General features: G+C 40.0%; 4 protein-coding genes across 4 annotated transcripts in view; 1 reads left to right on the top strand and 3 right to left on the bottom strand.

The window, feature by feature from the left end:
* The window catches only part of SiaT (beta-galactoside-a-2,6-sialyltransferase), a 21,228-nt gene extending 2,880 nt beyond the window's left edge, over positions 1-18,348 (top strand). The window contains exons 6-7 of the mRNA XM_022814049.2: positions 561-3,545; positions 16,619-18,348. Coding sequence (XP_022669784.1) covers positions 561-820 — 260 coding nt within the window. The 3' untranslated portion in view covers positions 821-3,545; positions 16,619-18,348. The remainder of the gene's footprint in view (positions 1-560; positions 3,546-16,618) is intronic.
* Positions 3,768-14,877, bottom strand: LOC111253880 (uncharacterized). Its single transcript, XM_086976300.1, has 5 exons — positions 14,859-14,877; positions 10,275-10,391; positions 7,999-8,151; positions 6,042-6,214; positions 3,768-5,728 (listed from the first exon to the last, which is right to left on the bottom strand). The coding sequence occupies exons 2-5, from the start codon at positions 10,312-10,314 to the stop codon at positions 4,166-4,168; spliced, it is 1,929 nt and encodes a 642-aa protein (XP_086832426.1). The 5' UTR covers positions 10,315-10,391; positions 14,859-14,877; the 3' UTR covers positions 3,768-4,165.
* LOC111253881 (uncharacterized) lies at positions 15,016-17,563 on the bottom strand. The gene has a single exon (XM_022814048.2). It carries the CDS (start codon positions 17,361-17,363, stop codon positions 16,077-16,079), a length of 1,287 nt encoding a protein of 428 aa, XP_022669783.1. The 5' UTR covers positions 17,364-17,563; the 3' UTR covers positions 15,016-16,076.
* On the bottom strand, positions 17,531-25,211 carry LOC111253883 (uncharacterized). Its single transcript, XM_086976302.1, has 5 exons — positions 24,415-25,211; positions 23,791-23,845; positions 22,783-22,966; positions 18,006-18,172; positions 17,531-17,666 (listed from the first exon to the last, which is right to left on the bottom strand). The coding sequence occupies exons 1-5, from the start codon at positions 24,489-24,491 to the stop codon at positions 17,565-17,567; spliced, it is 585 nt and encodes a 194-aa protein (XP_086832428.1). The 5' UTR covers positions 24,492-25,211; the 3' UTR covers positions 17,531-17,564.

Here is a 25,211-nt window from a genome sequence, read left to right as displayed (position 1 = left end):
CTAGTTAACTAGAATAATTTTAGGATAACAAGATATTGCTACCTATCATATGAATCAAATAGCAGTAGGTGATCACACATAAAACCATCGGTTAGCAGTGTTTAGAAGTTGTGCTTGAGTCATGTTAACTTTGACATAATACAGTAGTTAATCATCGTGACAATTAACTACCGGCATTATTAGACATTTGTGAGAATTCGAAATTATCCGAGTTCGTCGCTGCGAACTGATTAATATTTGTACTAATTTGAAATAGCACCAAACAAGGACCAGTGCCACAATTTCGAGTTTGCACCGTGGATTTACATATGCCATTTACATACATAAGTTGACACCATTGCCACTCCTATTGTAAATTAAAAAAGATACTATATTGTAAATTTTACGCGTCCAGTAATTCCTATCGTACAATAAAGCATAATAATGAAACCTAAAATCGGGGCGTATACTTCATCTTTGGATATAGTAACATCATCAGCAAGCAGTAATAGGATAACGGAAAAGGACAATTATACGATCATATATTATGACAGTTTTTTTTTGTGTATTATTTTTTTCAGGACTTGCATACATGGTCCGACGATGTAAATATGTGAACTTCTATGAGTACATTCCGTCAATACGGCTCACAAAACGATGCCATTACTATGCAGAGCAAGAAGATCTGGGGTGTACAACTGGGGTTTGGCATCCGCTGGCAGCAGAGAAAATGCTCGTACTCAACCTGACAACCAACAATAACCATGATATTTTTGAGAAAGGCCGAGTTAGCTTCAGTCGAGACACCGTTTGTGTGTCATATCAAAAGAAAAAAAAGTAAAGCCATTTACGCTCGGCAGGCCGTTGTATTGCATTATGTAAATATATATACATATACTTCCGGACTTGCCTTCTTGAATACTAGGCCTGCTTTCCTGTCCATTATCGATTCCAGCGGTAGCAAATAATATATGTAAATTATTAGACCCAAGTAGGTCTCGTGCTAGACTAAACAAGAGCCGAAATGTCCGCCGCAGGTCTGGTCAGCATTTTGGCTTAAAGCCCCTGTCAAAATCAATCACAAGCAATACGCTAGATTATACCTTACTATTAAAAGTTGTTAGATTTGATAGCACAATCTGAAAGTATACAACATATTGAGCTGTTTTTTTTTTTTAAGTCACTATTACATGTATATATGGTCGGAGAAGATGGCGAACGAGATCTTTCAAACTATTGTTCACCTAATCAGATACATTATATAAAGATACTCTGGCTGAGCAAAACCTTGGTGCGTTCGCTCAGGCACCGCTACGCAGCATCATTGTGATTAAATGAAACAACAAACAATAGGATAGAGGTGCAGTCTTTCTCTAAATATTTTTGAACACATCTAATGTTTATATCGGTATATAATACACCGTGTGGCGCACGGACCCATTAAACGATCGCAAAATTGGAGATTAACGGGAAATTGTTCCGAAATCCTGCTAAATTATCCAGTTCAGCCATACTCGCATGCATATCAGCGTCTACTATAGTCTGAAATAGCAACTACACTCTAGATGGTAATCCTATAGATAAGGTTCTTTATAGAGACAAATCCATTTAGATAGACAAACCATTTGTTATTGCAGCCTCGACCGTTGCTTGTTACCTACTATTTTCGGCCATGCACTTAGGCTCAGCTAATATTATTGGATAATACAAGGGATAATGGATACAAAAATAGGTTTAACCTTCTCGTGGGCAGAGTAAAAGGGGTCCGCGCAGCTTCTAAAAAGAAATAAAAAACCCAGAGCGATCAGGTGGGCCTAATAAAGAATGGCATCCTAACAGATGCCTTGGTAAGTAGGTAATGGAAAATAGTCGTGTATAAAATATATCCGTAAAGTTCGCGTGTTTCTGGAAATCGAAAAGTACTCACAGTAGCCAAGGCTTGAACATAAAACAGCTAACCCCTCGTATAAATTAGTTGGCCGCATACTTGAGGGAAGATCGCAATGAAACCATTTGTCGTGTATACGGCTGCATAGCAAGGGCCATTGGGCCCCGCGCAGAGTTTACAATATCGGCCGTAATCCACTCAGTACTCAGTACTCAGCCAGTCTTCAGTACTTTCCTTTTCTCTAGCAATTACCTTACATCGTGGATATCTGCAAGATCTTATATCTGGGCATACATTGAAAAAGAAGACTCAGTCCACCTATATATCTAAAACATGGTATATCCATATGACGAACATTGACCTTGCCAACGGTGTATGGAAAAATATATGACTGCTAGAGAGAAAAAAAAGGCAGTATTTTTCATTCGACTCTAATGGTAACTTGTTCGAATCAACGTAGCTCTTATAAACGTTCTTACGAGATGTATCGTATTGTTGCAGTTCCGGGAGGAAGAACAATACACGATCTTGTTAAAAGCTAGTCGGCCTACTTGTTTTCATATATTCCTCCTTTGGGATAGGCTCGCAACGCCAAAAAGTTACTAATAGTAAACAACACTAATGTCCTGCTGTGATCGCTTCTTTAGGGTTACGTTATGTCAGTGGTAGCATAGTGGGCAACGTATTTACGTCCTAATTTTAGGAGCGCGTTGTGGTCGGATGGAGTGGCTGACGTCGATACCGGACAAAACATTCAGAGTATGCTATATACGTAGGTTTTTACGCACGGTAACGACAAAACTATAGTGACAAAACAGCATGGAAATGATACGAACTACTACGGCTGGAACGCACATCTGTTATGCAGTAGTACACTTAATCATTGTCAACCTATTATTCAACCGAAAACGATTTATGTCGTCTGCTTGATTCGATAATTTGTCTAATATTAGTTTTTATGTTGCCATTAATATGCTCCCTTTCGAATACTGTTATGTTTCCAAATATAAAAAATTTCCATGATCGTTTTTCTAGGCATGGTCCAATAATTATTAGCGGCAAGCTTCAATGGCGTCCCAACTGATTTTCGTCATTCATCAAGCTAACCTATATGTCGTACAGGATTATTGCTTCTTGACCACCCTACGCTAAAAAGAAATATTCGGTAAAGTTCTCAGACGGGATGATGATTTTGATTTTGTTGAAGATTGGTCGCAGCAGTAATAATAATTGAAAGGTAAAATTTCGCTAAATAAAAAGTAAATATTCGGAGTTTACGTTACGGTAATCAAAATCGGTAAAGCTCAACGTAGACAGGCTGTTGATTACCTTTTTTGATTTGGCCTTCTGCATCTTTTGCCGTTAGTATATCCGAGCGACATCGGGTTGGTCGTTCCAAAAGGACATCGTACCGTTGATGGTGTAGGGTCGGCTTTGGATTCACAGAGCTATCGTCAGGATATTTGATATTTTTTGGTCAGGAACAGAAAATGGCGCTACATTAAAATACAATTTCTATTACAATGTCATTAAGTTCAACTTCCTCTCACTCGTGAATAAAGTTCAACTCATGAAATACGTGTATTCATATGTTAATTTAAATGTTTTTGTTCTTGACATCATTTCGGGCGATTGTTTGTGCTTTCAAAAGTTCTTGTGGCCTTTTACCATTCATTGGGTGAGTATTTTATTGTAAGATTATACTTAAGCAAGGATCGCATGGTCAGCCTAGCGTCAAACGAAACGTTTGTTTATGTAACGCTTATAGTTCGCTTTTATTTTAGATAACTGCTGCAAATTTCAGCGATATATTTTAACTAGTAAGTGCTAAGTTGAGGAATGTAGCTTTGCATACAAAGCAAAAAATGTTGATGATTAAGTCAAATGGCCGAGCCGGTACTTCCCTTAGAGCATGAATTTTAATGCACTGAATTTCACAGCTTGTTTCTGTTCATAGTTTTAACAGAAATTGAATTCTCCTTTGTTGATTATAGACATTTTTTTTTTTTTTTTTTTTTTCTACTAACGAAAGCATTATACCTTTTATTCTACTTAGAGTTAGCGGCATTCATAACTTAGTTGCTATAGTATCTGTTGGACTTGTGTAGGACTTTTGACAGCTTGAAAAATCAGCCAGATGTCTATCATACAGTTACTCGTTAACAGCGTCGAATAAGTTAGTTAACATGCAGCTGCTGCTAGTGCTTTAGTTGAGACCGTCTGCGGGACCCACTTGTTATGCAGTAACTTTCGATATACGTGCATCTGAATCGATGGACGCTCTTAACGATCTATTCGTCAACGACCACAATAACAGTACTTGCGTAAAGTTTGACTTCGTATGCAAGGCTCACCATACCGATTAATTCGACTGAACATAGGCTCCTCTAGCTGATCATTCCAGTCTCGAAAGCGCAACTCAAATAGAGCATTACCTGGGCTCGTTTCTAAACTTAGAACTTTCTCATAACCTATCAAGAACATGGAGGCAATTTTTTTAAGAGACAGCCTGCTACACGCGGATGAACTTATATAATCTTTCTGCAACATACTATTGATAAAGCCTACAGCTCTTTGTGCCAAATCGATTGCCATGCCTTCATCGAAACCGCCCGCGTCCTCCTGAGAAGTACAGGTACAATATAGGTCGGGTATTCCAGCCTGTGAACAAGTGCGGTTACTCGGTACCAAATTGTCAAGGATGTTGATTCCGAACTCTGTTTGCTCAGGTCGACTTCTAGCTGGCAAAAGGGATCTCAATACTTCGTAGGTATCGTAGTGAGAAGTGAGCATATTGCTGTTGTAGGCTAGCGTTGTTCGTTGGCTGGAATCACCCGTTGCTATCGCCAGAAGAGGAAGACGTTCTTCGACGTGACCCTGACGAGTTCGACGAATTGGGTCAAATCGATGTCCGTGGTCTGACAGTACGATCAGGAGTGTCTCTCCAGAAAGCACCTGCTCTCTAAGCAACTCCAACATGCTCACGATATCTTGGTCCGCTGCGCCCACATACTCTTGATAGTCATGGGAAATCTCGACCAAAAAACTGAATACAAAATAAGGATCGGTGCTGTTTCTCCGAAGAAAGTATCTTAAATAATCAAGTTGTAACTTGTACTTAGGGGTTATCCCGTAGCACAGTAATGAGCTACTTCTCAACACCATCGAGCTTTCGACAGCCAACCAAAAAGGTCTTAAATAATGGTCCGTTGGTTGGTTAATAAATCCATTAAGGAGGTAGTTAAAAGTGGCAAATTTCGGATAATCTTCTCCGTAAAATGTTTCATAGCCCTCCTTGGCGTATCGCTTCCAAATGAGCGGCCACTTATCGCACATGTGTGTTTCCTGACTACTATGAATGTCGTTCGGATGCTTTTTGCGGTTACCACTGAGAATCGTGAGAAGGTTGGGAAACGTGTTGTCGCCAATCTTATGATGCGAGCGTAATACAGAGGCCGAAAGATTATTGACTAGGTATTTGTAAGTTAAGGGTAGCATTCGCAGCGCTGCTAACCTTGACAGCGAATCAATCCCAAATATGAAAACGTTTCGCCGTTTTTTCGGGGCGGCCCCTAGCGCGTTTGCGATCTTTTTTGGTGCGAGCTTTGGCGCTACGAGATGAATGTGTGAATATGTTAAAATTTTTAAAACGTTATAACACGTTACTCGTATTGCTTGGACGCCGGTCCGCTGTTCCAGATAGGTTCGTCCCACAAACAGTGGCCTCAGCTCCACGAACTTGACGCCATTATCTCCATCGCGCAGCAGGTCTTCGGCGAAACATGAATATAAATATGCACGAGAAGAGATTTCTAATTCGCTGGTTTCCAAATGCATATAGGACATCGGTTCTTGCCGCCTCTAAAATACAGATGAAACACAGTTACTGTGTTACAGATGTGTTACTAGTCGAATGAGTAACCGACAACGAAAAACATACCAGCCGAAAAAAAAAGCTATGTCAAATCAACGACCAATTCGACTAAGGCAAGTTATCAATAATCGCCAACGACGACTTGCCTAAAAGGAGCCATATATATCTATAACGACGATTCAAGCCGGTCAGTTGGTTCTAGATAAATGTGCAGATCTAAATTTGAAATGAAGCGCATTCTAGGACAGGCAATAAGAGTGACTGCTGCAAAGCGACTGCAGCTCTCCTTAGCCTACGTACCTTGCAGTGTATTTCTGAGGGGGGTGCACGGTAATAAGGCCAGATCTCCTTATCTAATGGATGGAATTGAGGTACTTTGCAGACTGGCGCACCTTTGGCAAAAATGATAGGAGGTTCACTCCAGTTGAGCATCAGGTGATTCTTTAGAGACTGTGCAGTCCGACCTGGCTCATCTAAAAGGACCCAAGAACAACACATGCAGCTAATAGAAAAATCAAGGCATGCACTTAAGGACAATGACTTTTCAATTTCTGGCTGAATGGGCTACTGGCACTCTCCTTCGTTTGTCAACTTAGGACCAAACCTATTTTATATGATAAAAAGGCACTAGGAATCAAGTAAGCAGCTCAATGCCAATTTCATTCATTGCCAGTTCATCACCTGTACTCTTTTTTTTTTTTTTTTTTTTTTGTCTATATATTAACCGACTATTAACTGCACTAGTGAAATGAGAAATTGCTAATCCTCCTGCGTACCATTGAAGTTCTACATAAGCTCCAACTAGGCAGAGCGCATGCCAAAAATTATTTTCTGTATAGCAGTATTTTCTGCGGTATCTATGATGCTTTAGCGTTCGGATAAAAAAAAACTTGTACAAAATAATCTTAATTTCGATTTGTTCTCGGAAAAGTAGGATAGCTTCTGATATGGCTCTCTTAGACCTGGGTCTTATGTTGATAGCAAAACGTCACGTATAACACAAATGTCGGAGGCGGAAGTGAATTGCAATGTTTCTCATGACTTCTTAATACCATGAACGTTTGGGCAATGCAGATATTAGACCAGACTGGTTTACTAGCAGTATTTGATGAAAGTCTCGTAGCCTTGCGTGTTAACATAGCACCTATCTAGCTACAAGATTGAGCTACAGGTTTTTCTGTTTACTTCGAAAAAAATCGCCAAAATTATCTTAAGTTTGTCTTTGCTGATCGTCTCGAAGTCAATATTTAGTCAGAAAATAAAGTCTAGAAGTTACTATCTACGTTAAATGAAAGCAGGTAAGTGTGCACGCAAAATTAAATGAAATTCTTGGGTATAACATACATTAATTTGGCAGTAGATGTATGTACTTTGCCCTAAATAGGAAATTATATGTATAGAAGAACACGGCTGCAGCTGGCACAGAAGAATGGAATGCCGTATAACACCATCATAGTTACATGTGGGCGTAATTTCTCTAACGATATTCCTACCAGTCCCGTTTGTTTCGGTTTAGATAAAGCAAGATTAGTCACTACTAGTAGGTCAAGAGTCTTTTCTATTTTCATGGTCGTACCATCTGATTTTTCGTTGTCGTATGCTGAAGGCGCCGACCGTGTTCTATCACGTTCCGCTATGGCCTCCTAAAGCAGTTTCCTGAATCAGGAGAATACGAATTGTATCTCACAATCAACCAAACCGCAGAAGCGGCATGATTCAGCATCAGGACGAAACACACCGTTTCGGGGGCACAATAAGACATATTGTTTGCTTTTGTTACGACTCGACGGGTCCAATTATATCAAATATCATGACGATAACGCGTCAGGGCAGTGCATGATCATGGTAAGCCAACACATGGTACGTTTCGCAGTATAATCGAAAAGTCAGCGTACTTTGTAGAATTTAAATAGCAATAAATGGCACTAGTACGCATAAATAACATGTAGAAACTACTGACGGTTAACTACACACAGAGACAACTATGGTAACGTTGATTGTTAAAACCCATCGTTTTCAATATTTAATGCGAGTATGTTGAAAATCGTTCGAGTGACGAATTGTATGTAAACTGACTGTATAAAACACACTCGTTGATAACTTCTCAAGTAGCGACATTTTGTCATCCGGAAGTCTGTTCATTAGTAAGGAGAGAAGGTAAGCGCGTTAACGGTACATTTTGCTAAACTTTATAGTGCTCTGTAGTTCTTTAATAGCAATGCATACTACGTTCTACCGCGGTGGTGATTTCACCTACCGAACAGTAGGTTGCCATCTTGAATAATGAGGACTAAGGTGAAGATAACTGTGAACAATGTGAGTGCAGCGTTTGTACAGCGACGAGGTATCCGCGAGTTAGCGATGAAGCTCATGACGATAGTCCGCGAGCGGCAGATCGATTGACGTCTTTCTGAAACAGCACCGATACACAAATATCAGATCTGAAGTCAGCAGCAATTGTTCGTAATGGATTATTCACGCGTAAACATCCTCTTCAGAATAAAAGCCAGTGAAGATTTATTGTTCATATCGAATTTTGCCCGCGGGCAAATGAACTGAACTGAAAACAAAGAAGAAGCTTGTCTTTTATGCGAGATTTTCATCATAGTGATAAGGGCGGATATGAAGACCGCTCGCCCGATTGATCTGAACTCTGTCCTCAATGCGTATGAATAAAATTGATTTTGAACTAACTGAGCGTATGTGAGTGCAGCAATCCTACCATAACCCGGGCTTGTTTCTGTAGAGTCTACAACGTTCAATGAGTGTTGAACGCCTACCGAACAGAGACCACATTTGTACGTTTCTATTCGTCATCAGAATTATCACAATACTGATAGTACGCATTTGAATGACCCATTTAAAGAGAAGTAATATCAATCAGTCAATATGCAAGTGTGTCCACAAACGACCGCTGCCACCATATAACGATTGTGCTTATCGGAATGGATCATAACTCCAATAAAGCGACATTAGAGCCATCTGCTAAAAAGGCCTAAAGTAGGAGCGAGTTACGAACTTCACACGAGTTAGGCCGTTGTTCACTAAGTGCACTGAGTGATAATCAACAACGAGTGACTGCCATCTAAGCAGCGTTTAGATCCGTCTGGAAAGAAAAACGATGTCGTGAAGAACCGCTTAGTACTGTGCCTACTGGAACACGTAGAACGGCACGTGTATGTATGTCCACTGGCCGTTTTGGTCGATCATATTCACAGTTTGGCGTATCGGCTGAGGCTTATTAGGATACGAATAGTCTTGTTAGCGATACACGATTAGTTCGAGAAGCGAGTGAACGTTTGTTGAAAACATCGCATCGGTGTAAGGACAAGTGTCGGCTTAATGCCGCCAAAACCCCAAGGCAGTCAACCTAACTTTATAGCTAAGGGATCACACATAGCAGAAAGGATAAGGACTAGCTGCAGCAACCTGGACAACGATAGGCCCTCTCTTACATTGTTAAACGATACGTATCTGTCTGTTTGCATGTACGACTAGTACTGATAGAAAACTCATGCGCTATTCTATATTACACGGATCGGCAGCTTGATAAGCCGTCAACCATTAGCTATGTATTGTCCGAATTGAACGAGTGGACATTTTCAATCGTACTTTACTTTCACTTCATAAAAATTTTCGGCCACGCAAACATATCGACTAATTTCTACCGTAACAGATCCCGATTCCTACGCGTGTGTTACTTGAGCACGGCCTTTGCGAGCGGCGACCATTTATTTGGTTGCTGATTTTTCTAATCTAATTTTATACCTTGAGAGCATCAGAACGCTTTGTCTGCCGCATTTTCAAAACAGACGGACAAAATTGGTGCACTGGAGTATGACAAGGGCGCTAGTTGACGAATTTCACTAACTCACAATAAAGCTACCAACTGTTCGAGTCCGTAAGAAACACAGCGTCGCTGGTAACTGTGTGCCCAGCCAAAGCCAAATGTGCTTCTTATAGGCACTGACTTGAGGATAGGCAATAACTGCCAGCGTTTGTTAAAACCAGTCATTGCTTTGGCTAGATGACCATGCGTCTCGTTGAGAACATAAAAGGCGGCACAAAAGTGGGCCTAGCACGAAAATTACCATAGCGAATAACAGGGATATGGTGAAAGAAAGCGGGCGCAATTGGCGGACCTTGCTTGTCCGCAAAGTTCCTCGGCGCAAATAGACTCTAATTATCCGTCTAGTTTAACATTGCGAATTCTCTCTACAAATGGCGTTCTAAATCACTCAAAAGCAAATTCGACTACGTCTAGTTATTGGCTACCGAGGATCAAGTAACCCTACTGGATACTAACCTGCCAAAAGATATATATATATATATAAGGGTCCGCAATGGTAACGTGTTTGTCTATTAAGTACGAGGTTTCAGACCGGCTGTAAGAGGGTCGCGGATCAGATGGAACAACGAGATTATATTTTACGTTAAGACGGTGTTCTGCTAATAAACCACATGAAACAATGCGGTCAACAGATTATTATAAAAACAAAATTTAAACAACTGCGGTCCTCGCCATAATCATACCACATTGTCTCACAGTCCTTGAGTCTGCCGACGACAACATTTTGTCACGACGTTGGGGCCAGCGGGGCCGGAAGTCGAGGACGAGTTTGACACAATCGAAGATTTGATTTGTCCGCCCTGTAAGAGAAACCTAGTTAACTGACCACATCCAATCACTTACTACCGTTAACGATTGCTAGATTTCACACCTATGTCGCACCGAACAGGGAGGATGATTTCAGCCCTTACCAGCGGCTCATAGTGCTCGCCACTTTTTTTTCTCACAGAAGCTTCATCTCAAACCTATCTACCTTCTATCTCATTTTCGTTTGTGGATCCACTAAGGCCCCGTCTTAGAGTGCTCTCGTTGATCTCGAGATGCACGTCTTCGGAAACAATACGGTGCTTGGGTTACTTGTCAAGACGGCCAAAGCTTTACGGTTATGATGCTTTTGTGCAACCGTTATCTCGTCTTGAGGATACGTGTTCACGGCTGTCGAGCTTTGTAACGAACAGCTTAATCCGAACTAACATCTCGGAGGTTCTGTTTGAGGCACTCGGTTTCTAGCTTAAGTTTGAGGCTATCGCTTGATATATATATATATATATATGGTACCGTAGCCGCTGCACTAGCCGCCGGGTGGCTACCGCTGTTCACAGTAACTGTGCTATAAGTCGATGCATATTAGTAAAATGATTACTAACGTGCTTACTATGAGTACTAACGTACACAACACTTTCGTGTTGTGTTGACGGGGACGATTTACGATCATTTGCTCCGATAACATAACACTACCTGATAGAATTCACGCGCCCAATACGACAACAGCGAACGAACTGTCGTTTCCGTCCGTCAGTCCCGCCAGCTAAAACGATCTCATAGACTATATAATACCATGAACATCTCAAAGCACCATGTTGAATTGGTCCGACCTTTTTATACGTTAACGAACAAATTAAACTATGGTTATCTAGAAATACGTGCATTTGGCTTTACACACACACACACCTCGGACGAAATGGAACACCACACAGGTTTCAATTACTACGATAAATTCTATATTTAAAAATAGAAACAGAATACATTGACCGTTAATCATATCAAGTACTTAAAATTAGAAGCGTTTAAGAAAAATTAATAGGTGAACTAAAGTGAGAAAGGCGTGGGTATTATACTTTCTCAAAATTTACAAAAAACATTTCCCCGAATTACGTATTACACGCGGACGTATAACAAAGCTTTAGCCACGTAGTGCTAACGCTGTTCTTTTTTATGCGGAACCGAACCCCTGTATCTGTAGCAGAGTTTCTGCTGACGACGCCAAAATATTGACGAACTGCACTGTTTAGCTTCGGCTAACTTTTATTTATTCACTATACTGGATATTTACCGTTCCCTAAAACCTTCACCCCATACGTCCAAAACAGCTGCGGTTGTTTTTAAGCATTTACGTGCTCCCCCTGCTACCCTGATGCTCGCCCCACTGAGATCACTTTCCTTGTTTGTCTTTCCTTATACGACAACTCCTTCTGGAAGCCCCATACTCATAATCTTTTCTCAAAAGGTTTTTGTAATACCTCCATTTTCTCTGACTTTAAATTCTGTGGGCTGCTTCCGAGAACACTAATCGTAACTTGTCCCAATCGTTTCTTCGTGAGCAGAGCCGTAAAATAGAGTAACATCAAGCTTTGAGAAACGATGCCTTTCGTATAATCTTCGGAGTTCCCCGTGCCTCCTCTATTCACTTCAGGCTCTTCCCAACGTCTGCCACGTCCCTAAGCTACACTCATGTCTCTTAGCCTATCGGCCGGTTCACCTAAGGGCGCTGCCGCATTATCCTTCACTCAGTCCACTTCCTACGTTCTCGTACATCGCTCATGCTCCTCACTTTTGATCTCCCTTAACCATCGCTAGGGCAGCGGATGAACTTGTTATCACTCGCAACTTCCTTTTCGACCCTCTTTACGCTGTATCATCAACTATCCCCTTTATGAGGCCCTGAGTAATCTCTCTTTCAAGCACCCACTGTAACTAACTGTCTCTTTTCCGCAGCGTTATATAGCTCAACTAATTTTAATGAATCCCTATTACTATTTTCACCTTTCCTCCCTCTATTTCCCCCCCAAGCCCCCGTAACGGCACCAATTGTCGAAAGTTGCCACTTAATAGCAACTACTAAAAATATGAACTTTAACTGCCTGTTTTGCGGACATCATGAATAGATCAGTACGTTTTAAAAGAAATCAAATCGACACCTGTTTTTTCGAGGGGTCTGCCTTCACGATGAAGGAATAGGGGGCCGTCCCGCGCGTATCGTCGTATTTGAACAGTTGTCGAAGCTTACATTGTTGCTGAATCACTGACGTTTCTTATTTTAGTTGCTACACTTAGCGACCTAATTTAACTGCTCAACTCGAGCATGCAAACCCGTAACAGTAAATTTCCGTAAGGACCAGCGTGGCATCAGACTTGCAATATTGATGTATATCCTCTGATGACCAATCATGACCTGAATTCAAGCTTGACATTTTTGCCCTTCTTTGATAATAGCTATTTTCATTAAAGTGTTAAAAAATAAACGTTTTGTTAATATTCATCTAGCTAGTACCTGGAACACGCTTCAGCCGTCAATCAGAAAGTACATGATTATAGTATAGTCGCCTAATTATTTGAGTTAAAAAAAAAACTTCAAAACAAAAAAGATTACCTTACTAAAGAAAGATTATTGCCATAATTGTTTATCGGATTTCCTAAATGCATGTTTATTTACAGGTACACATCTATCTAAGCATACATTATTAAATGCGTTATAGCTTGTTCGCTAACGCAACCTAAAAGGATGTGCATATGGAGTTGAACCAATTAAGGAACTCTATAAACCTAATCCGCACGTACCTAGCCGAGAACATAGAGGCCTACGTACGCAAGCACAGAATATATATATCACAAATAAGCCAAACAAAAACGCACACGTTTTCATGTGTCTTAAGTATATAGAAGGCACGAAACGACTAAACTAAATATATTCTTAGTTGTATTGTTGTAGCAACGGCATTCAGACCTCTTAGAAACAAATTGAACCGTTCCTCGATAAACATGAGTAACTCATAATACATTAGCCAGCACTTAAAGCGGCAGCTGGTCATAATACTTAGAAAAGAATTTTGCACTTGACCGCTTGTTTGACTAGAATTATATACAGTCATTATAAACATGTGAAGATAGTTGCTCCTAATCTGCTAAGAATTGTTCAGGAGTATAAATTATGCTAGCTCTCCATTTGCTATAAATCAGCCGGCAGACATATTTAGATTAGTTGTAATTAGTAATCTCTAATTAATTTCGGTCCTAATAGGACGTAGGGTCGTCGAAAAATTTATCGTTCGTTTTAAAGTTCGAGCGAACACCTTTACCTTACGTTAAAAAGTTGTGTACCTTCACATTATTCCATGCCAGTATTCACTATCTCAAGCCGTAAACTGTGAGTATTCAAATATAAACACTCTTTCAATGTGATCTAAGTAAATACTTCTATGGATTCGGCACAAAAGCTGTTTGCTGGTTCACAGTGCCGCACTTAGACTTTGAATCTGCAAAAAAAAAAATAAGAGCAAGCTATTATTTACCGAGCAAGGTTGCACTCTCCATTTCTTATGAAGCTGGAAGCAAGAGTGAGTGCTATATAGCGTACTATTATGACTTGTTTTTGTAGTCCATGTTTGTAGTCGATTCAGCGTAAACCGACTGTGGTCGATTGCCTAAGCATCGATTGATTAAGATCTACTGGCAGCAATGACACCTTTTTCTTCATATTGTTTTCATAATTCTCTAGAAAACCTCTAGCAGCCTATCAGAACTAACTGTCCATCGTAAGTCAATAAATTTGTCCTGAAAGAAAAGGTACGCACACTTCTAATTTTTATTCCAAAAATACGTCCGGTTCTAAAGTATTTGGTCTGTAAAATACTGTTTTAACAGCTGGATTACTTACTGGAATTTTCACACCATACCTGGGATAACACACCGTCGTGTATTTATTTTTCCTTCAACTACATTTTTGAAAAGAAAAGATACAAACAGAAAATCCTGTCTTAAGACATTCGAGTAATACCGTAATCGAATCTCACTATAAAGTATGATATTGCTGTCAACCTATACACAAGTCTTTGTAAAAGCACCTGCTGGCCCATGACGTTTAAATTTACTGTTAACTTAAAAAGAGACTTTATACAGTAAGTGCAGCTCTGGTGTAACTGGAGGCTATGTACTGAATAGGACACAGCCTGTGAAATGGTACGACCTATGTTAGTTTGTGAACAGGCCAATGTATTTTAGAAAACTATGTGGCATACCAGGCTAACTCGCTGTTCGATATAATAACATTTTACGTGTGACTAAAGCCTCTCCGCAGCAATACCTTGACTAAAGACCCATCGGCAACGGTATAAGAATTATTTCGAATGTATTATTTTAGAGAGAGCCATGATGTTCACGCTGGACAAAAAAAAACCGAGTTGATAATAAAGACTTAAGAGTTATAAACAAAACTATTGGGTTTCAACTATTGGACCCAAGCCCTCATAACTGTATGCGAAGTGCCTTACCTATTCCAATACCGCGGAAGAAAAATGTATGAGAACTGTGTTTCCGTACTAACTAACAGACTGGTCGAGAGCACTTGCAAGAAATAGAAGTTGATTCATTTATCGTTACCTTTAATGTTTTCTAGGTCGTTTTTAGGTAGCAATTCAGACATTGAGTAGAATGGACATAGGTCAGTGGAGAGCGTGTTGGTAAGCGGCTTACCGGTCTAAAGAGCAAGAAATTACAATAGAAAGTCCATGCTGCCTAAGCAAATCGTTACGCCTGCCTCCAGTACGAATTGGTATCGTCGAAACTGGACTTCTTCAACTTGAGGCGATGTTTCTGGCTCAAAGGGCCAACTAAACCTGTTGTTACTATATGGGTGCCGTAACTAAAGGTAAAAATTAAAATAAAATAATATCAGTATATGACACCATGTTCCAGACCTTGCCATTTAAGGAGAACGTAAGAGTTGACTCAAGCCATTTTTTAGTTGCTATGTGCTTCTGAAGTGAGGGATCTTGAATTCATCCTGTTTTTGATCTATTTATGAACTGAAAATGATTCGTGCAAAAAACACTACGTCATTGACTAGCTTACGAATCATGTTGCGTCATCGGAGCACTGTCTTATTTGGCTCTACCGTATTCTGTCACTGGCCCCGTTTGGCCCAGCATCTGAAACTGCATTTTACTATAATAATATTATTATAACTGAATTGCCGAAAGTATATGTTTACTAAAAACACGCATCTTCAGGAAAAACATTCAAGTTGACGTCCGGCGCACGCATGTGATCAGTGATACCATGATGGAAGATCCGCATAATTGTACATACAGAACATTTTTCTGTGCAATTTGATTGTCTTTATTTAACTAAGTGTTCTTAGATGTCGTTAGCTCATAGCTGCTCGCCAATAGCTCAATACCTAAGATAGATTACTCCCCCTTTGTAACTTCGTTCAAGCAGAATATTAGCAGCGTTTTTGGGCATCAAGTTAAATTTTACGAAGGTAAACACTTAATTGACACTAATGGTATAGTGGAAAGGCCGAGAAAACAGTGGAGCTGATCACTTGGTAAGGATTGAGAAACAGACTAGTTTAAATACGAATTAAATCATACTTTAAAGCAATGCAAAACAAATAGTTTATTCAATTTTTATATTTATACGACCGGCTTAGTAGCTATGTCATTGCATATCATTCTGTCACACATTCAGATAGAGTTCCCTTTGACTTAATGACCACAGTAGCAATACTTCCGTAAAATCTGACTTGGAACACAGGGTTTGCCGTAGCGATTGATTCTGCTAAACATGGTTTCATGAAAAGGCGTGTTCCAGTGACCAATACGTAGCTCGAACACAGCGTTCCCGGGAGTCGTCTCAAGAATAAGCACCTTCTCCTGACCTGCATTGAAAATCGAACGTAATTTAGTAAGAGTCAAAATTTTACACACAGATCTACCTGTGGCATCGTCGCGAATCATTTCATTAATAAATTCTATGGCCTTTTGTGCCAGTGCTTCTGTCTTGATAACGTCAAAGTCACTTTGGCCGTTTGGAACATTAACGCACGTACAATACACGTCAGGAACTCCGGCTTGTGAGCAGGTTCTGTTCTTTGGCACAATACTTTGGAGAACATTTATACCAAACCTTGTTTGTTCAGATTTACTTTTGCCTGGCAACATAGATCTAAGTACCTCGTAGAGATCATAATGTGATGTAAGCATGTTACTGTTAATGCTTAACACCGCTTTTTGTTCGGGACTTGCAGTGGCAATTGCAACAAAAGGTAGACGCTCTTCCATGTGGCCCTGGGGCGTGCGTCGGATGGGATCAAATCGATGGCCATGGTCCGATGCTACGATTAGGAGGGTTTCTCCAGACAACACCTGTTCCTTGAGCAGTTTCAATACCTCAACGAAATCACGATCAGCTGCTCCTACGTATTCTTGGTATTCGTGCGAGATTTCTACGAGAAAACTAAATGCAAAATATGGGTGATCTCTTTTCTTTTGTAAAAAATATTTAATATAATCCAACTGTAGTTGGTATCTAGGTTTGGCACCGTAGCATAACAATGAGCTGCTTTTAAACAGCATCGACCCCTCAATCGCTAACCAAAACGGTCGTAAGTAATGGTTCGTAGGAGGCTGTCGGAAGCCGTTCGCAAGATAGTTGAAGGTATTAAACTGTGGAAAATCTTCAGCATAAAATGTCTCGTAGCCTTCATCGGAGTATCGTTTCCAGATTAGCGGCCAGTCATCAAAGTACTCCTGTTTTTTATCATGCTTATCGGCTGGATGCGTCTCTCGCTTTCCGGTAAGTATCGTCAGAAGATTCGGAAACGTGTTATCGCCTACTTTGTGATGCGAGCAAAGTACAATGGCTGACATATTGTCCACCAAATAATTATAGGTTAAAGGCAGAAGACGAAGGGCCGCAAGTCGAGATAGTGAGTCAATGCCAAAAATAAAGACGTTCCGCTGCCGTTTTGGATTCATGCGATAAGGCGGCATCTGATGGGAGTAACCTTGATTGCTGATAACAGGTTTAAGTGTGATCTTCGGAGGAACAAGGTAAATGTGAGAGTTGACGTTCAGTCCAATAATGTTGCGGCATGAGACGCGCACTGCTTGCACGCCCTGCACCGATTCCAGTCGATGCCGTCCGACCGATAAAGGACGTGGTTTATCAAAGGTAACCTCATTATCCTGATGTCATACTACGTCCTCGATGAAGCAGCTGTACAATGATGCAGTTGGAAGAATCTCTAACTCGCCGGAATCTAAATGCATCTCGGACAATTTTATTTCCCTTTCCTGAAATATTTGATTAGTAAAGACGACCAGAAAGGCCAAAAATTAGACCGCGTGCCAGTCGTACTAACTAAGTTTCACTAAGCAATTCAGGACCGATTCTCTTCCTGAACTTCTAGCGTTATGCATCAAATGTAGCGTTCTCATTTATGTCTGTTATAGTGTTGTACCCGTTATGGTGTTAGACTGTATATGGTAGATGTGGTTCAGGGTCGATGAGACGATGACAACGTACTGCTGCCTTGTTGCAAAATTAATTAAAGTGTTCAGACACGCAGCATATAATGTGGCCTTATCTGTTTTTCTCTAGCATAAACAGCGATACTGTGTACTTGGCCTTACCTTGCACACAATTCTTGAGGGGGGCGGTCGGTAATAATCTAGGATTCCTTTGTCCAGGGGATGGAACCGAGGCACCCGACAAGTGATCGACGAATCGTCCCAACCGACTGGTGTGGAGGTGTTCCAGTTAGCCATTGGATGTTTTCGTAGTGAGCGAACCGAACGACCTAATTCGGAAATATTTTATGGTCCAGTCATGAAGGATCATAAAAGGATGATGAAGTAAAACCACATGCAAATTAACAACAAGACAATCCATCTAGGTCATATAAGGGCACGACTTTGTTTACTAAGTATTTTTGCACAATGTGAATAAAAAGTGATCCGTAAATGTGAGTCGTTATTTGAAACGCAGTGGTTATTTAAAATAATGAGCATTACTTATTTTTGCATTCTGCGAGAAACGCAAACTTGGGGTAGGACAGTTCTAGGAAAGGAGGCTGGGGGAAATTATTTATTTACTTGTATGCCTTAAGTTGAAACATTTACCCAAGTTTATTTAATTCTCTTTTCTAAAAGCAGTGTGGTCTTTCATACTATATATGTGTATATAATATGAAATGGGAACATAAGAAATGGACATATGTTGAAGATATTTTTTTTTTTTACTTTTTAATACAACTTCAGCGCTTGTTGATTTTTATATATGATTATAAAGTGGTTTCTATATTTTTAGAAGTCCTGTGTAATGTCATGTCAATATCAAGGTTTCAGGTGAGAAAACGGGCATTTTCGAATTCTGCTCTATTTTTTTCACCGATATTTAGGCTGTACGACGAAGGCTACAAGTGAGAGGACTGCTCGAAGATATTTGCTAAGTTTAAAGGTCGATTTTCAGATTTGGACGATGTGCTTACCTTAATCGGCCGGGCAGGCTGATGAAAGCCTCGGATTGTAAATACCCCGTTAACATACCAAGGAATTAAGGTGGGAACACTAGAATGTTGTTAGCCATCTTGAATATATGAAATTTTAATGGTTTCTACGTTTTGCCCCCTACCTGGTAATGCACAGATACAATGACAGATTTCTACAGAGAACTGTTACTGATGCAATGTCTGCCCGTCAATACAAAGCAGCGAACGGAATGGGCAGTTGTTCCGAGACATATGCTTAAGTTCTAAGCCAAGCCGGATTTTCTTCCAAAGAAAACCATGAACTGCGCTTGGTAGGACTAGGAGGTTTTATGCATCAGGAAATGCGCTAAAAGAAGGAGAAGGCGTTCAACAAAGACCTGTATGTGACCCCATAGCACTGAATAAATCAGACGAATTCTTAAATAACAGACCATAAAACAATGAACTTGTTGGTAATAAAATTCTGCTATTTTGTTAGGTGAAAAAATCCCTTAGTACTAATGCTACAAGCGGGTCCGAAGGACCTTAAAATTGAATAGCTTTTGGACGACGTGCGTCTAGCAGGCCAAATTTGACTGGCGAATACACTATGATACCCTGGAAACCTGTGGGAGTTTATTCCCACAGATTTCAGTTCAAGAAAAAAAGCACTTGTTCAGCTAGAAAATCAACACTCTGTGATCTGAAGTTTTCCTTTTTCGGGGGCCACAACATTCCTGAAATTCATAGGAGGCATCGGTGAAGACATTAGTCAAGCAAGTCTTAAGCGCAGTGACTGTACGTGGATAAAGCAAATGTTTTAAGAACGGAGATTGAAGACGACGAAACCCGAACAACAAAAACATGTTGCCACAGTTGAGGATGTTCTTCTTATATAGCTATAGACGTATGAATAGCATATTCATACGCTATAGATGAAGCACGATTCAATCTTTACCGCCAGTTGGACGGGAATCAAGCGAGACAATAGCGTTGTACTGTAGAAAAATCGAGCTTGGTGACAGTGTCTGGTAGGCTTGGATGTGAGATGATGGTAGTACTTGCACTGAACATCAGGGACATCTGTTACTATGAGATACTAGCCAAAAATGAAAAAAAAAAAAGGAGTGCAGTCCCCTATCTCGACTTTCTCAAGATACTCACGGCAGTTGAAGGCACACAGCCCATTTACTTGATGACAACACCAGACCTCATCGCCATGCTTCAATTATGTCCTAGATTAGACACAATAAAATTTAACGTTGCCTTCATCCAATTTGTTCTCCTGATCTAGCTAAGTCCATGTTATTATGGGGCTTTCCACGACTTAACGAAAGCAACCGGTGGGCAAGTATACCCCACTACGACAAGCAGTAGACAAAAAAATTTCATATCAAAATGTAATATATGGCTGTCCAGATGCACCAAAGATTTAGGACAAGCCTACAAAAAATAAACGAAGCTACTTCAAACACATATTAGAAAATAACCAAGCTATTCAATTTCCAATTTATCGGATTCGCTTTGTATCAGCTTAATATATACATACGTATATCAGCATGATTCGTTCGGAAATGAAAATGTAAATTAACCATGTTCAAGTTACCAGACAACTGAGAACGGGACCCTTTTAGTACCGTTTTCAATACACACATTTTTAGTGTCAGCCGCAGCAATGGGCACAAACATAAATCTCCATATTGACCACGAGTGGTAGATCAAGTTCGCAAACTTAGCATAATAAGCCGCACGTTATTGATTATAGAAAGTTACGAAGACGATGTATTCTACGATAGTTATAGTACCCCGTACACGCGCGCCTACGTGCTGCTTTCAGACAGTAATAATACCTACTGACTACCTTTTCCTCCTTATATCTGTGTCAATACAAAAAGAGTCGTCATCATATTGAACACAAAACATGCCGAACGAAGCATGGTATTGATGAACCACTGGCTGCCATTCATAGCAATTGATATGTTAGAAGCGCAACCATTATTATACCTTAGACATACAAATCGATGCTTTAACTGCCGAATCCTATATTACCAATTAGCTAGAAAAATGCGCGTTTTTTGTTTTAATAAAAAATCTTTTTTTCTTTTTTTTTTTCGTATAATAACCGTCCTTCGTGAATAGGAGCAACGGAAATTATGTGGGCCGAAATCGCTACCGATGAGTCTATCTGCAAACAACTACTCTGTTTTGTGGTCTAAACTGAATAACAACTTCAGATGATCAGTTAAAAAAAACTTGTTACACCCGAAAATTCTGCACAAAAATACAATCAGAGTGACTGGTACGTTAAAATGTCATCATTACATTTCTTGGCTGAATTTGTTCTAAATATATAATTATTTATATAAAGGAAACAAACACTCGTTGGCAGCATCGCTGAACAGAGTTGATGATGGTGATAACGAGTACTAGGGTTGGTAGCCACTGAATAGTCTTGATAACGATTTATGGAAATAAAATCGTTGTTTGCTGCACAATTCGGCAAATAAGGTCGAAGTTCGTCCTTAAAAATGTCATCTTACAGGCTCGAGAATTTGGTTCTAATTAACACGATAATCCGTTTGAATCAAGGCAGCATATACATCCGTTGGCAATAGTGTTTCTTTTAGATGGTTCGCTTTGTTGCCAGTTTACTTTTAAGGTAAGCCAAAAAGTGGCCAAGATAAACACAAAAATACAAGTATGACATGTATGCACATAATTACCTAGATGCCCACAGGACAAAGTTGTTTCTTCTTCTTTCAAATTTACTACTCCAATTTTTTCCTCTAATTAGCAATAGATACAATTTTATTTTGAAATACTAGCTTAAATAGTTTAATTTTACGCTGGTCCACATAGTTCATCCAGGATTCGACAAAATGTAAACAAAAAGTTTAACTATCCCAATTGTCCTATTTGTTAAAATTCGGTTGACGAAAATAATGCCGTAATGGAAATTTCTGACCCGTACGCGCCTAAAACGTTCTTAAAATTGGCTTCTAAAACCGAATTTCCGCGCCACGAAGGATACGGTGGCTCATATGGACCCGCCGTTCGTATATCTTCGATAGTACACATATATAGCTGATCTGCAGAGATCGATGAAAACAGTACCGGAAATTATCTTGTGAGATACGTCAAATCTCGGTACTCGACTTTTGTACTTACCCCGAAGTACAGAAGAAAATCTCACTTTTCGAAGAGGTAGACCAGTACAACATAACATAAATATAAGCATATGCCTCGTCGACGTTTTGAACGCCAATATACTGCAAACGTCGAACGTACAATTTAGTATTTTGTTGATCTCTGAAACATAGAGTCTTAATATTTCCAGAATCACGGCAAACTAGTGGGTCTGAAATTTTCCTGTGTTTTATATCAGCTTGGCAAATTTCTGCCCAGATTATGCCAGAACCGTTTATCTATGTTGCCTCTCTTTTATGGACTACGCAGACGCCAGATTCGATTCCTATTAGAATATGTCATACACCTATCTCTTAGTATGATCGTTCAACTTTAACTCGACAGCATAGGCAACGATCAAATAAAGGACTAATAAACCCATAGCGACCAGGACAGCACACATCGACCCATCCATTATTACTACTATATGCTCAACGAGCGCGAACAGATCTTTTGATTAACCCAACGACACAAATTCAACGGTTCAAACTGTAGCTGATATTTTTCCAATGATAATAAAAGCGTTCCTATTGTGATATTGTACCGAAGCGAAGAAAAAAAAAAGAACTTATAATATTGCTTAATCTAAAGGTGGAAGTTTCGGTGGTGTATATATATATATATATACTTGGATACACTTGGACGAAAAGCATTTATGTAACGCTCAAAAAGTGCTTCTTCTTTTGCTACGAAGAGTAGGAATCACACTTACACCTTGTACGCCACGTAAGCAAAATACGAAGTTTGCCACTTACCGGTCACGGAACTGCCGTCTTTGACGTATAAAAGTGTCGTCACAACAACTGTGAATATCAGTAGCACAACCTTTGTATGAGATGTACGAATTCGATTGGTTTTCGGTAGATCCAGAGTACACCGGTGGGATCCAACGGTGGTGCACTGCATTTCCAAACAACGATTGTCGTGATCCTCCGATCTCTATAAGCGGATATCAAAACATAATCAAACAGAACAAATCCATAGCGGATTTATTCTGATCCGGCCAGCTGAATCGCAAATCTCAGTAATTTTTAGTATTAGACGGCGATTAACCTATATTCTATACTATCGGCAATGTGCCACTGATGTTTTTATTCGGGTGGTGCATTTAGATAGAATCGGCAAAGTCGTCGTTCGTCAGCGTTTATAGAAAAAAAAAAAAAAAAAAACGTATATAAAAAAAAAACTAATCGTGATAGTGATTATGACCTATTGTAGGTTAGGCTCTGTCTATCGGCAAGCAGCCAGCGATGTATCAACTGGATTTATTCGCCGCACTATACAAATCAACTTATGCCTCCAGGTAGGAACGCTTTGAAATTTTCTCCAGAAAACCCGTAAAGTTTTATGTGACAGTCGTAGGAGTATTTCGTTTTGAACTCACCAATGTCACAAATTTCTCAGGCTATTGTTGTTATTGAGCGTTCCGATCTATAGCTAGCAGATATAAATCCTATACATCGAAAGAAACTGTATAATAGAGTTACAACTTTAATAATGATAGCTCTTCCTAAATTTGTAGTTGTTCAACGATCCCATGTGGCACTCGAAGAATTGTATTAACAAGCATCACTTTCGGGTCATCTAGGTCCGGTAAAAGAAAAAAAAAGATGATAAAAATGTCGAAAAGCTCTATTAAACATTTATTAGAATACCATCGATGGAATATGGAATTATCATTCAAGAATGATGAATTTTGATGATGACTTTTTTGATAAACAAACTTCTCGTGAATGTGCTGTTGTATCCTACTGAACACCTACTTTATGTCCGGCTGAGAAACCCAACATTCTAAACGCCATAAGGACCATTCGCAACCTGAAAACGACCCCCAGAGAGAAAATAACATACACTTTAAAAATGATAGTCGTTGCCCTTATTTACACATCTCGCCGAGTAAAATCTGTGTTCATTAGACCTAAGTTCCTCTTTGAGTTATCCGTATTCAGCTCTGAAAAAGTTACGGATTTGTGTACTTGGTAGGCATCTGATTGTGGAAATTTAGGTAGTACCCGAAGATGAGACAACCTTCTTGAGCAACAGAATGAGTACTTTCGTACTGTTAAGTGAGCACACTTGGAGCAAAATTCGACTTCTAACATTTGCACAAGTACGAGTTGCGTTTTGCCATAAAAAGATTCAAACTGCAGTGAGAAAATGCGCCGTTTTTTTTTTAGTCAAAATGCGATAATTTTTTTTATTTGTAGCATTAAGGTACATATGCCTCAGTCATCTATTTTAGTGCTATTTAATTTATTCAGCAAAATAGGCTTATTTAGGAAATTTCCGAATTTTCTCAAATATTTATCATTATGCTTATGTTTTTCAATCTTATCTCGAACACAAGCTACTTTGTACGTAAATTCCTTATGTCTACATCGACGGACCTTTTGATAAGGTTAGTAGAGAATACGGCCCAAACGTTTAAGTGCTGACGTGCCGGATCATTTGCTGAAGCACTCATGTTCACACGTACGCAAACTGAGCTGCCGGATGAACTTTGACTGCGTTCTATTTTGTGCGACACGCTTTCGTATATGTTTATCTCCTGTTCCTTTTCAAGCGCACGCACGCACGTACTCCATCTCGTCTGTTAAGCTGTCCACTGAATCCGTAATTTTCGCATTTTCAGGCTTCAACAGTGTGCGGATGTTGTTACTTTTCCCCTTTTATGTAACAGTACTTGGCTTTTACCAACACCTTCTCTTTACTTCACTTTTGCTACGGACTACCAGGCCGATGTAAATCGAACGGAGAGGGAAGATGAGGATGCCAAGCCGCTTCTCCTCCAAGTACGGCTGCGCCTTCCTCTGCTGGATCCGCTCTCGTTTAAAACGGACGATGAAGTAGGGACCGCCTGATTCGCCGGAACGTCCCAGGGGCTGTCACAAACGCAGCTCTCCTTTGCTTCTTTTTCCCCCCCCCTTTTTGATCTTCGTACAGCGTTATCCTCTATGTCGAGTATAACGAAAAGGAACATAGTTTGGTACAACTTGCTCACATCCTCGCTAGTTGGTTGCTGTTGGGAAAAAGGTGCTTAGACCAGCTTGCCTACGCTGGCCGCAAGTTGCAGGCTTTTAAGGCCACTTAAGCTTTCGTGAGAAAGTTGACGCACGATCGCGGCAAGCAATGTTGAGCGAACACCATAACAACAAAGCAGGCGGACCGAACTAATAGGACCACC

Source organism: Varroa destructor, unplaced genomic scaffold (assembly GCF_002443255.2).
Source record: "Varroa destructor unplaced genomic scaffold, Vdes_3.0 BEIS01000007.1, whole genome shotgun sequence".
In the NCBI taxonomy this organism is placed as follows: Eukaryota; Metazoa; Arthropoda; class Arachnida; order Mesostigmata; family Varroidae; genus Varroa; species Varroa destructor.
This window is presented reverse-complemented; position numbering and strand designations above follow the sequence as displayed.

Coding starts and splice junctions, on each gene's coding strand:
- LOC111253880 (XM_086976300.1), bottom strand. CDS start 10,314: ATGTTGTCGTCGGCAGACTCAAGGACTGTGAGACAATGTG. Junction 6,215..7,998: donor AGATGGCAACCTACTGTTCG/GTAGGTGAAATC, acceptor GGGTCCTTTTAG/ATGAGCCAGGTCGGACTGCA. Junction 5,729..6,041: donor CCTCAGAAATACACTGCAAG/GTACGTAGGCTA, acceptor TCTGTATTTTAG/AGGCGGCAAGAACCGATGTC.
- LOC111253881 (XM_022814048.2), bottom strand. CDS start 17,363: ATGCCGCCTTATCGCATGAATCCAAAACGGCAGCGGAACGTCTTTATT.
- LOC111253883 (XM_086976302.1), bottom strand. CDS start 24,491: ATGAGTGCTTCAGCAAATGATCCGGCACGTCAGCACTTAAACGTTTGG. Junction 23,846..24,414: donor TCTACTAACCTTATCAAAAG/GTCCGTCGATGT, acceptor GGTCGTTTTCAG/GTTGCGAATGGTCCTTATGG. Junction 18,173..22,782: donor AGACGGCAGTTCCGTGACCG/GTAAGTGGCAAA, acceptor TTTCCGAATTAG/GTCGTTCGGTTCGCTCACTA.